Below are 13,308 nucleotides of genomic sequence, written 5' to 3'. Positions count from 1 at the left end.
CATATTGACTGTCTGCTGTTGTCAAGACAATGAATCAACATCTGAAGTCATTTCGTAGAGTTTAGCCAGGCGAATCTTCCTCTATACACATCACTGATTGGCAAACAATAATCCACATCTCAGCCCTGACTCTGACTCTAACCATAACCATTTATAAACTAAAGCATTTTACTAGTAGAGTAGGGATTAGGGATTATTCACAACCTCAGAGAAAGCGTGTCATGGAGGCTCAGTTGAGAACAAAAAGTCCTAAAGAATCATTTTTCTGTATGAATGTGCTCTCTGGGTTCTCTGTGCTAGAACAAACTGGGAAGAAGTTATTACATTGTTATTCCCTGCAGCTTGATGGTTTGAATTAAAGATGCAACATACTAAAAGTTATCTGTGAAGTTAGCATGCTAACCATCTAGCCCCAGCCTGTCCTGGTCTAACACTCCACAGGTCTGGACAGCTAGCTACACTGGTGACTGAGCTGACTCACCATGAGGATCCTAATTAGGTTTTTTTTTGTTGGTGTGAGCATGTTTCTGTCTCAGATTAGAAAAAAAACATTTTTGAACTTCTCCTTTTACAAACAACAGTCTCATTAAACTGAAAAAAAGAAAAAGTAGTAGACGGAAACGCAGCTCTGTCTCCAAGTTAGGAAATGCTAGAATACTGAAACACCAAACTAAGATGGTGAACATGCAAAACATTACATCAGCTGAACATCAGCATGTAGCTCAAAGCATCGCTGTGCCTACAGTAAATACAGTCTGACAGAGCTGATGACTTAACTGGCGACTCTTTTATGCCTGTTTTTGGTTTTCAGGAAGTCTGTTTATTCATTACAACCCAGCAGAAAACTAGTTGATGTCAAAGTTCTATTTTTTTTAAACTGTAAAAAAAGATTGGGTCACAAATCCCTTTTCTCTCGCCTCTTTTTATACATTATGTTAGACAGAACTGTTAATAAATGTCAGTCTCAGGTTCAGCCTTTTGATTCCTGAAAGCTGCTGTTTGGCTGCTGGCTGAGACGTAGGGCTGTTCTCTAGGCTGCTATTACAGCATGAGGAGAAACAGACAGCGTCTCAGTGCAGTGGAACTGAAGGGATTAGCTCTTGTCTGTCAGAAAGGGATTCTATTACTGCAGATAAAGTCAGCGGGGCAGGGTCACAGTTTGAAAAATGAAGCCTATGAAACATTTCATCCATCTTACCGTAACACTGCTGCTCCAACTCCAGCAGGATTTAAAATGACAAGTCATTCAGGAAGCTTAAAGTTTTTAAATGATGTTGAATTAAGTTAGAGTAGCAAGAAGAGTTTGAAGAGGACCCAATGCAGGCTGTAGCTGCTCTGATGCAAATGGTCATAAAACTAATAATTATATTCATCATGATGATCATATAATAATCTGCCTCATTTACTAACCTAGTGTTGGAAACAGAGTTGTTTTTATTTCCACTCTAAACCAGTGTTTTGAAGACAGTATGATTGATTGTAATTTGTATTCACTCTGTGGCCTACTGTTTGTTAGAGTTAATCTTAGTAGTGTTGGCATATTTCCTCTGCTCTTTGCATGGGAAAGTAGGCACATAAGAAGCACAACCGTGTTATGACACAGAAGAGAGAGATGTGTGTGAAGTGTGTTGGTATTCTTGGGTATTTTGGCACAGCTGTATAAGGTTTTGTGTGTGTGGATGACTACCGGTGAACAGCTGGACTGTAACAGCCAGGGAGGTTCTGACGGTGGCTACTAACCCTAACCCTACTCCAGCAGATTGACAGGACGAAGAGATAGACAAATCTCCCTGGAAAGGCATTATCTATCTCCTTCTTAGGAATTTTCTCCCTGTGAGGATGGTTTGAGAGGCAGGATGTGGGAAGACCCATTTCAACACCACATTCCATTAATGTCCATCCTTTTCGGATTTTCCCTTTAGTGGGAATGTTCCTGAAACTCACAAATGGCATCTTGCTTGGTATATCGAGAGACTCTTAAGTTCAGTCAGACACCTACGTCAAGGAATTGACTATTTATAGCAGGTGGTGCTACAGTAACATTTGGCTGAGAAGGTTCTGCAGCGAGCGCTCAAAGAATTCGATCAGCAGCGAGGATCCTTCTGGAGAGCTTTTCTTTAACAACTGCATACATAAACACTTTGAGTTAATACCAGCGGCAAAAATGTGGCACGTAAGGAGGAGGTTTGGGTGGTGGAGGGAGCTGCAGCAACAAACACTGTTTCCATGAAGGTATAAGCAGAGCAACATCGCAGGGGCCAGTTTTACTGGCTGCGCTGCACACCTACATCAATATCATTGGATGTGACAAATCAGCTGATAGCAACACATGAGCCAGTGATTTTGAAACATGAATAAAAGTGCTGATGCCAATCAGGTGATGCAAGCACAACTTCAGTTCTCTGCCTGAACTATTAATATTCTGCCTCTGAATGGGTTGACAAAGGTTCTTCTCAGATTTAGACAGAGAAGGTTGTCCAATCCAACATTTCCTAACCAGGTTGCCAATCACTGGCACATTGAAAGTTGTGAAGTTTCAGATTTTGTTTTGGGGTTTTTATTGACAATTCTAGTGGTGCGACTCTTGAGGTGGCAACGATGGTTGGTCGGTCTATTGTCTGTTTGGTCGGTCGGTAGCTCAATAACTATGGATTGGAATGATTACCATGGAACCATAAACCCAGCCTTGAGAATTTTTTTTTCCATTACTGGGGCCTCATTTATAAAACAGACTTCGAATCAATTTTGGTCTTCAGTATGACTCTTCAGTAATGATCTTATCTATGAGCAAAGTCTGGACTTAACAAAAGTGATTTTCCTGCTGGTTATGCATCTGCGTCCAAGCCCATGGTGAACTGTACATGAAGTTTATGAGCAATGTGCAGGCGTAGTTTATCAACCCAATGTTTAGTTCACCTAATAACACATGTTTTATTTTCTCTTTGGTCCAATGTTATTCCTAACTGAACTCTCATTTGTGCACCCTCCTGGTGCTGCGAAACCTCCCTCTCGGATGCCGCTGTGGTAGATAAAACAAGATAAAGTGCCCTCTAGGGTGCCCTTCCAGTGGACAAAACGTGCTGAAGTGCCCTCTCTTCACTATAAATGTATCACGGCTTCCCCGCCCAGCAAACATCCTGATTCCGTCACTGTTCCCATCAGTTTCAGTTGAATTGCTTTAGTGAAAATAAGTAAATGCTAATGTACTAAACTAAGATGGTGAACATGGAAAACATTATATCTGCTACTCAATGTAACCTCAAGTAGCCCCAAAACTCTGAGGACTAACTAATCCTCAGATCATCCTGCTCACCCGTAATGCTTCGCCACACACACACAGTTCTGTCATACTCCACTGGCCTTGACTTCCTCTTGCTGGGGCAAATGGGCAGTGTGAGAGGTTGTCTTGTTCTGTGCAGTGTGTATGTATGTCAGTGTGTGAGTTTGTTTGGATTTCAAACCCATTTTTTTAGCATCTTTCACCTCACCGACTTGTGTCATACAATGTCATACATTCTGAAACTACTAGTCGTCATATAACTTCAACTAAACTACTCATTCTGAATACAAGCTTGCATTCTGTTCCTCTCTCACTTATTCTCTTCATGTCCTTCCCCCAACAGACCAGCTAAAGATCACCAACTTGAGAGTGAACTTCACCAAGCTTCACACACTGGGAGACAACTTGCTGGACCCCAGAGCTGAAATCAAAGAAAAGTATTACTACGCCATATATGAGCTTGTCGTACGCGGAAACTGCTTTTGCTACGGCCATGCTTCGGAGTGCGCCCCCATCGATGGCATCAGGGATGATATAGAAGGAATGGTGAGTGATGAGGCTTCAGTTACAGGGCTGACATTTAAGCAGCAGTTTTTCCCCTCATGTAATTTACTCTGATCATTTCAAAGCTCTTGGTTCTTCATCCCATATAGATTGCCTTAACTCCTGGTCTCATCTCTTTTTAAGGTTCACGGCAGGTGTGTGTGTAACCATAACACCAATGGTTTGAACTGTGAGCAATGTGATGACTTTTACAACGACCTGCCCTGGAGACCAGCAGAGGGACGCAACACCAACGCCTGCAAGAGTGAGTACAGAGGAGGAAGATGAGGGGAAATTAAGTTCAGTGTGAAAACATCACAGATTTATGAGCCAATAGAGACTGCCACTCGATTATTTGTCTTCAGGCTTTCACTGATTGACAGTCTGGGATATTTACAGCTCTAGAAATATAACCTGGGCTGCATCTGTGTGGACAGTAAACACTCGGTGGAAGTGAAATATCAGAATGACAATAGAAACATGAACATATGAGTTTAAAATGAATGTTTTTTTCTAGAGTGTAACTGCAATAGCCACTCCAGTGTGTGTCACTTCGACATGGCGGTGTATCTGGCCACTGGAAACGTCAGTGGAGGAGTGTGTGACGACTGTCAGCACAACACCATGGGACGCAACTGTGAGATGTGCAAACCTTTCTACTATAAAGACCCTTTTAAGGATATCAGGGACCCACGAGTCTGCATAGGTGAGTGTGTGTTTGTTTTCCATATCAGAGAATATCTTAGAATATATACTAATGGCATTTTCTGAATGAGGCAAAAATACTCCATGAGGTTAAAGGGACCACAACAGGAAGTTAGTTATTGCAGTCTGGCCTGCTGATTAGTTCTCTGACTCATAACACTGTCAAATCTGAGCACCCACACATGATACAGTACACATTGTTCAGTGGGACTTACACCTTCTTTCTTTTTTAAAACTGTATTTATTATCTTTTTAACAAATAAAGTGCAATAACACAGTACAACACAACTCCAACAAACTTGACTTACACTTTCGAATCATTATCCCTGATGTCCATTGTCAATACATCTTCAGAAATGTGTTTATAAATAATAGAAACAAGATGCTCCTTATAGGTCCAGAACCTGTTTGAGAATCATCACATTTTAAAGTTTGATTCAGTACCAATCTGTCACTGGATGATAGTTGTCTGTACATGCATGTCTGCATTGCTGACAGGACCAGCCAATATCTAATTTCACCTTTTAATGGTGATAATTTGTATGTCAAGATTGACAGTTGCACATGCTCATACTTAAGATATATATATGGCAGCAATATATAATATAATATGATATAACACCAGTTATGTGTAAATGTCAACCCAAATTTAGTCACTGGAGTTTTGTGAGCCCTACCACATTTTAGTAACAAATGACAGAAAAATGAAAAATATTATGGAAATAGAATGAGAGATTTAAAGAAACTTGTAGGAGAAGATTCAACAAAGTGTTTTGCTTTTGTTGCTTTTCTTCTACGCCTGATGGCTCACATTTAAATGGACAAAATGCATAGTGCTTTATAACTGGCCACATAGTGCCACCATGTTTGATATGACATGAAAGTATGTGTGCCAATCAGGATTTCATGAGCATTTGCAGCATTTGAGATATTAACACTTATCCACACTCGCATAGATCACCATTCACAAAGGATTGGATCAAATGTTTTAGATCTCAAATAATATATGTATCAAAAAGCTGCATAGTGCTCTCACTGATACGAAAGTGTACAGTAATGTGTATGGTTGTGTGCGCATACTGTATGTGGTGTGTGTTCAAGAACTAGTATGCATGTGTGAGCATTTTATTCATTTATTTATTTATTTTATCAGGACCCTCATTAAACTAATCACAGCAGAGGCTGTTCTTCCTGGGGTCCAGTCACCACGTTAACACTACATTAAAATCACATTGTAACACACACCAACTCATAACATGCAAAGATATGCATCAAGTTTACCTTTCCATGCATTAAAATTCTAACTGCACCTGTCTGTCCCGCAGCTTGTGACTGTGACCCAGATGGTTCCCAGAATGGAGGGATGTGCGACAGCCACACGGACCCTTCCCTCGGCATGGTGGGAGGTCAGTGCCGTTGCAAGGCCAATGTGGAGGGTCCGCGCTGCGACAAGTGTAAAACCGGCTTCTTCGGCCTGAGTGCTGACAACCCCCAGGGCTGCCAGCGTGAGTACAGTTTCTATTATCGCTCACACAAACAGTAATGGTTTGATGACCCAAACTGATTTAAAAGCCTGCTATTTCCAGCATAAATAATGAACCTGTTAATGCAATCAATAGTGTCATATTTCAATCCTTACTGCAGTCCAAAGGGCACAGATTGTCTTTGATTAATATTCATTTCATGAAACCTTCCCCATCTTCAAGATGCAAAAGAGGTGGGGGACTCTGTTAGCCCTGAGTAGTGCATCTTCCGGTCTTCCTCTCAGGCTGCATATGGCCCCAACAACCTCCTCCCATAAGAGAGGGTAGACTCAATGTTTCCTAAAAGGCAAAAGAGCAAGAAAAGTCCACAAATGACTTACAGCTGCTTATAAAGTTTTATTAAGTTTAAAAACATTTGTGACCGAATCGAACAATGTCAAAGTGGTGCGAGGTGGAAAGTGAGCATGTGTCTCAGTGGAAATGTTGCCCTTGCCTACTCGGCGTTGTAATAATTGATCTGCTAACCAGGGTCACATAGAAATTGATTTAGAAATTGCTTAAAAAACATTTATTCATTTATTACTTTAAAACCCTGCTTTTCCCTGTGCTCCAGTAACTATTTAACTGTCTGTTGGAAACCTCATCAATTTTGCCCTCACCCTGTGCCACCAGCTTGCCGTTGTGACCATAGAGGAACAGTGTCAGGAAGTTCTCAGTGCGACCCAGTCAGTGGAGACTGCTTCTGCAAGCGTCTTGTCACTGGACGCAGCTGTGACCAGTGTTTGGTAAGACAGTGCAGAAAAACCTTTTGGCTTTGACGGAAAATGTCTTTCTTTCTCCATCTCTCTCTCCTCACCACTGACTCAACAGGCAACAATCCCTATTGGTGGTAATATGACAGTGAACAAAAAACCTGTTCCCGATGACCTTCTTACCCATAGATAACAGTGTTTTTCTGTTACTTTGATGTCCGATGTTCACTTAATGGTCCACATAAATTATTTCTTCCCTTTTCCTTATTTTCTCTTTGCTTCCATGTTACCGCTCCTGTTCTTCTTCACCCTGTTTCTCATTCTCCTCCCACCCTTTCTGCTCAACAGCCCAGGATGTTAGCTGATGATCAGCTTCCTGTTATAATTCAACCTCTCCGAAACCTACTCAGCCAGGAATAGTGTAGGCAGGAATGTGAGCTCCTGCCTGGGCCCTGTGTCTAAATTTAACCGGGGGATTTGAGGCTTGTCCGGTTGGTGTAGTTTACAGCGGGCCTAAAATGGTCAGGGTCTGGACCTGGTCCTAAAGTGGATCCTGTCTTCTGATGAATCTCATTTTAGTAGCGATAGTGTGATGTTAACAGTGGACAGAAACAGTACCTCACTGTGGCGAAAGTGTATTTAACAATAAAATAAATTCAATAAAAGAGATACCGGTTTAAGTGTGCACTTAAAGAAGAGAAAAAGGTAATGTCATCACTGCCTTACAGTTTCTCTTGTTCACATCCAGGCACAGACCACTGTCACTGAACTGTAGAGATGGAAGTTTGTCCACAAACTCGAACTGGATTCATGCAAATAGAGTATAAAGTGACCAGATTCTTATATAATACTAAGGGAGAAGCCACACATTTTTAGCAAAGTACAAATACTTCAGCCAAAACATACTCAAGATAAAACACTGAAATTGCTGACTGCAAAAAATCCATTATTCTCAATGTCAAGTCAGCTCTTTTTTAAGAGCAAAACAACTGTCAACTGAGGGAAAACTGGCAGTAATGATATGCCCCAAAGCTATGACTGTTGTTTTATTGGATTAGAGAGTTAGATAGATAGTGAGAGTATGACTCACACTCATGTATAACAGGGGAAGTTCCCCTCTCACTTTATAATAGCATGGAGGGTGATGCATCATGTCTGTCTGGAGATAACTTTTCAGCTGTTAAGTGGTTGCTCTGCCCTTTTGTGTTTCTGCCTGTCACTCACACTACCCTCTGTCTGTCCCTCTGTGTTTCTAGCCAGAACACTGGGCTCTGAGCCACGACCTGAACGGCTGCCGGGGCTGCGAGTGTGATATCGGAGGAGCCCTAGACAACCAGTGAGTGACGCTGTAGCTTTAATCCTGAGTCACAGGTCACAAATCATGTACGAGGCTGTTACAAATGAAATTAAACTGCATGTAGGCCCCTTTCAGATGTTTTTGTCTTGAGACTTCACACTCAGAAATTAATTACTATCCCTAAAATAGCAACTGCAACTTTGCGAGCAGTAATTTGTTACACCTCTAGTCATTTTAATTATTTAATGGATTCCTTTTCTGTGTCGTGAGACGTGACATCCTCTTTTCAAACATCAAACTTTAATTCAGTTCCCTGATGATAGACTGGATTTCCATGCTAGCTAAGTGGCCATGACCATGAGGTTGACTTTTGTGGTTGTGAGTGAAATTTCTCAACAACTGTTAGATAGACTGCAGTGAAATTTGGTGTATTCATGTTCCCCTCAAGAAGAACTCTATTCACTTTGGTGATCTCACCACAAGCTCAAAATTCTACTTTGCTTTATGATGAATACTGACAAAACGTCTGGCATTCTCATCAGCCTCAGCTGTACTTTGAGTTTAGTGCAAATTATCTCATTTTAGTTATGCTAACCTGCTGAACTAAGATGGTGAATGTGGTAAACACACCTGCTAAACTTCAGCATGTTAGCATAGTCATTCTGAGCATTTTAGCGTGCTGATGTAAGCATGTATGGCTTCACAGAGCAGCTAGCATGACAGCAGACTCTTGTTGTTAGCTTGTCTTGGTATAAAGTGGTCATGATTTTGGTGAGGATTTTTTGGTAGATGAAGATTAACTGTAAAAATAGATGTAAATTGTTTGCATGACTGGAAATAAGGCTAAGCAGGCAACAATGGCAGCAAAATAATACAGCTGTTTGTGTCTTCTTTGTAGCTGCTCCGTGGAGAGTGGTCAGTGTCGCTGTCGCAGTCACATGACAGGACGCCAGTGTACACAGGTGGAGTCTGGATATTTCTTCATTGCTCTGGATCATTTCCTTTATGAGGCTGAGTTGGCCAAAATGGGGCAGGTAAGCGCACTATTCTTTATCTGCAAGCACTTGTATTGGAGTGATTCTGTATGTAAACATATTTCGAATTATGTCTGATTACGTCTGTGTTCTCAGGGCTCTATGTTGGAGACCAGGGAGCACCAGCCAGGTCGCCCTGCCACATGGACGGGCATTGGGTTTGCTCGAGTACCTGAGGGTGGCACCCTAGAGTTCCTCATCAGTAGCATCCCCTATTCCATGGAATATGACCTGCTTATCCGTTATGAGTCACAGGTCTGTGTGTGTGTGCGTGAGTGTGTGTGTGTGTGTGTGTACATGTGCCTTTATCATCACTGACTCATCAGATTAAACTGTAAGGAATAGTAATCATTTTTAAGTATGCTTATTCTTCTCCTTTGCTAAGAGTTAAATGAGAAGATGGATACCAACCTCATTCATTTGTATTTAAAAAGATAGTGAAGTGACCCCAGAAAGCCTGGACAGTAAACAGCCCCACACATAACCCTTAGTAAAACCACAAGTTTTAGCACTTTGACTTTGTTTAAATATAATGTGACAAAATATAACATATTAATTAGTGATTTAGAGGCGCTGGTAGGCAGATTCTCATATCATTGGAGATAGCCAGGCTAGCTGTTTCTCCCTGTTTCTAAACATAATGACAAACTAAGCCAGTCATCTCCTGAATCCAGCTTCATATTTTAAAATGAGAGTGGTATTGATCTTCTCGGCAGGAGAGTGAATAAGCATAATTCACACAACTGTTTATCTCTACTTACATGCTGCCTGTCCTGTACAGACAAAGCACCACTGACTCTTAACAAAAGAGCAGACTAGTGGTTTTGCCATTGTTTCAGCCCTTTGCCTGGAAATCTTGTATACTATGTAAATGTTAAGCTTCAGGCATTACTTCGTAACTGTACTTCAATTTTCCTACTCTCATATTTTATGATCAGTTTTCTTTTGACTGCATATTAACCATATATCGCTGATTCTGCCTAGATGCCTCGAGACTGGGAAGAAGTGCGTATAACAGTGATCCGTCCGGGGCCGATTCCTACCAGCAGCCCCTGTGGAAACACCATCCCAGATGATGACAGACTCACTCTTTCCCTGCCTGCTGGAGCCAGGTCTGTGGTACAAACATACAAACATAGATACACACACACACACTGACACACTGGAAATTACATAGGCTAACATTCATTTACTGGACACTTACCCTAGCCATTACAATAACCACAACGTGCCTAACCCTAACCCTGATCTAAACTATGTCTTCACCCTAAAATGTAATGATTTACAGTCACATTATGGGGACTTGCATTTTGTCCCCGTAAGAAAGGCAAGTCCCCACAATGTGACTCTGTAAAAGTATGTCCCCATATCAATAGTAAAACATGATCACTGACACATGTACACACACACTCAAACTCACACATACACAGTCACTAAATGCCAGCTGTGTGCTGCTTTGCTCCAGGTTTGTGGTCCCTCCTCATCCTGTGTGTCTGGAGAGAGGTGTGACCTACACCCTCCGCTTTGAGTTCAGACGCTATCAGGACGCCAACAGTATCCTCAATGGCGCGGCCAACGCTGTCCTCCTTGTGGACTCTGTGAGATTAATTTCTTTTTCCAGTCCTCTAAAATAGACATCTGACCTATGAAGAATTTGTAGTTTTGAGTCCACTCACAAACATCTCCCTAAATCAAAATTCATACATTTCCAGATTGCGTTGATGCCCCGCCACTCCTCCATGGAGATGTTCAACGCAGGGGATCCAGCCTCTAACAACAGGAAGCAGACCTATGAGCGATATCGCTGCCATGAAGGGGCAAAGAGTGTGACCCGCCCGTTGATGAGTGACACCTGTGCTAAGCTAATCACCAGCATGTCGGCCATTATAAATGACGGGGCTCTGCGTGAGTGAAAGAAGTCTTATTAAATGTTTTTGCCTTGTTTGAATGACATGTATGATATTTGCTGTGCAGCAGGCTGCAGGGTTATGTGACCTTTACCCTGACCTCTGACCTCTGACCTGCCTCTGGGGGAAAAGAACACATAGCCTCAACATTTGGATCAGTGATGTTAACATGATTAAATATATTTTTGAGATATGAAATGTATTTATTGGTAGAAGATTTAATTTGATTTATTTGTTTTACTTACTGATGTACTTAAATAACTATTAAAGTAAACCATTCATATGTTCACATGTATAAACATGTTGGATCCAGTATTGATGATTTTTCTGGGTTTTTTTTTGTTTTTTTTCATCCGATTGCAGATGAAATAAATTTATTTAAAAATGCACTACTTCTCACTTAGTCAACAAACAAATGTAGTGGAGAAAAAAAGTACAGTATTTGCCTCCAAAGTGCAGTGGAGTGAAGTATTAAGTAGCAGAAAACAGAAATACTCAGGTACCATTATATTCATTTAAGCTTTTGTATTTTGTAATGGAAACATTTTGAACATACTTATAAATGTAATGAATAAATGAAGCTGTAAATCTATGCAACACAGTTGGGTGACCTGTAATAATACTGCAGTCATAAAGACATGTTCAGTTATATTGTTTGTTCCTCTTGTTCCCAGAATTCAATGTGGATGTTCCCATATGGGACTTCATGCCTGTGCTTCTCTTTCCTCCTCCAGCTTGTAACTGTGATCCTCAGGGGTCCATCAGCTCCCTGTGTGATGTCCGTGGGGGACAATGCCGCTGCAGGCCCAATGTGATTGGTCGAGGCTGTGACCAGTGTGCTCCGGGAACTTACGGCTTTGGACCCTCAGGCTGCGTAGGTGAGAAACTCTAGCCCTTTCTAAATTTTCCTTGAAATCCAGAGAGGTTTTTATTGAGAATAAGATGTAACATAACATTTTCTGTATTTTTACTCCCCTAATTTGGCTGGGTTACTACAGACAGTACAACAGCCAATAAGAAAATAAAAAATGAAATAAGAACACTTGCATCAAATCTCTTGGGGCTCACACACCACTGCACTCGCTGCACTTTGATCTTTTATTCCATTTAGGAATTAAAATGACATGATGATGATGATGTATAGTGCCCTTGATAAGGTAAATGCTATGATGCTGGCGCCCTCTACTGTCTCTCAGTACACAGAAATCCCAAGCTTCTTTACTTGAATAATATATTCCTGATCCCGCTTTTCTATTTCAATCTTTAATTTCTTCTCCTTTCCACTTCACCTCCTCCTTTCATGCTCTGCTCCTTCCTGTACACCCCTCATCCCTGTCCTCCCTCTGTCCAGCCTGCGGTTGCAGCTTGGAAGGCTCCGTGACTCGACTTTGTGACAAGTTCACCGGTCAGTGCCAGTGCCGTCCGGGAGCGTTTGGTCAGCGATGCGACGGATGCCAGGCGGGTCACTGGGGCTTTCCCAGCTGCCGACCCTGCCAGTGTAACGGACACACCGACGAGTGCGACCAGAGGACCGGAGCCTGCATCCGCTGCAGGGACAACACCGGAGGAGACAAGTGTGACAGGTGATGTTTCAGTGTGAAGGTGACCAAACTGCATGAGATCAGTTTTGGTTTATACATATATTGTACGGGGATGTGGGAGTAAAGAAAGAGATTTAAAGGCTTTGGAGAAGAACATGTTTTTGTATTTGTGTTAATCAGAAAACGTACTCCTCCATTCTTATTTACTTGGTTTTATGATCACACCTGTGATCATAAAACAGCTAGCAAGTCTTGATACAACTAAAAATTGCAATATGCATTCTCCCATTATGTTATTGCAAAGTTAGTAGGCACATTGGTGTATTATATTGTTTGTGTGTAAAACATCACTTAAATTATTAAATTAAAATGTGTCAGTTATAGAACAGCTTCAAATCAATTTCGACTTTTGATTTTTTAATTTAACCTGATGCTACAAACCCCTTTGTTATTTCTGTAGGTGTGCCAATGGTTACTATGGTAACCCAGTGTTAGGCATAGTGTCCGGTGGTCAGTGTCGTCCATGCCCCTGTCCAGATGGGCCTAACAGTGGACGTCACTTTGCTGCTTCCTGTTACCAGGACAACCGTAGCAGACAGATTATCTGCAACTGTAACCAGGGTTACACAGGTAAACAAAAGACCATGCTTGTTCTCTTTTTGTACTTCCTCATTCATCAGTCCTCCCTTTCTCCTTTGTTCCTCCTCTTTATCATCAGAAAGTGATGCTTATGACATTAACATTGTGTACAGATGTACATGATCC

The 13,308-nt window shown here is 41.5% G+C and overlaps 1 protein-coding gene across 1 annotated transcript in view; it reads left to right on the top strand.

Moving 5' to 3' along the window:
• lamb2 (laminin, beta 2 (laminin S)) overlaps nt 1-13,308 on the top strand; it is a 54,146-nt gene that overhangs the window by 27,736 nt on the left and 13,102 nt on the right. Inside the window, exons 8-21 of the mRNA XM_084366333.1 lie at nt 3,624-3,826; nt 3,968-4,088; nt 4,341-4,529; nt 5,854-6,033; nt 6,685-6,797; nt 8,021-8,100; nt 8,960-9,095; nt 9,192-9,350; nt 10,080-10,207; nt 10,561-10,693; nt 10,808-11,000; nt 11,737-11,880; nt 12,354-12,585; nt 13,004-13,173. Of these exons, the coding sequence (XP_084222459.1) occupies nt 3,624-3,826; nt 3,968-4,088; nt 4,341-4,529; nt 5,854-6,033; nt 6,685-6,797; nt 8,021-8,100; nt 8,960-9,095; nt 9,192-9,350; nt 10,080-10,207; nt 10,561-10,693; nt 10,808-11,000; nt 11,737-11,880; nt 12,354-12,585; nt 13,004-13,173 (2,181 nt within the window). The remainder of the gene's footprint in view (nt 1-3,623; nt 3,827-3,967; nt 4,089-4,340; nt 4,530-5,853; nt 6,034-6,684; nt 6,798-8,020; nt 8,101-8,959; nt 9,096-9,191; nt 9,351-10,079; nt 10,208-10,560; nt 10,694-10,807; nt 11,001-11,736; nt 11,881-12,353; nt 12,586-13,003; nt 13,174-13,308) is intronic.

This window comes from Pagrus pagrus (assembly GCF_965226575.1).
Source record: "Pagrus pagrus genome assembly, chromosome: 11".
NCBI classification, from domain to species: domain Eukaryota; kingdom Metazoa; phylum Chordata; class Actinopteri; order Spariformes; family Sparidae; genus Pagrus; species Pagrus pagrus.
This window is presented reverse-complemented; position numbering and strand designations above follow the sequence as displayed.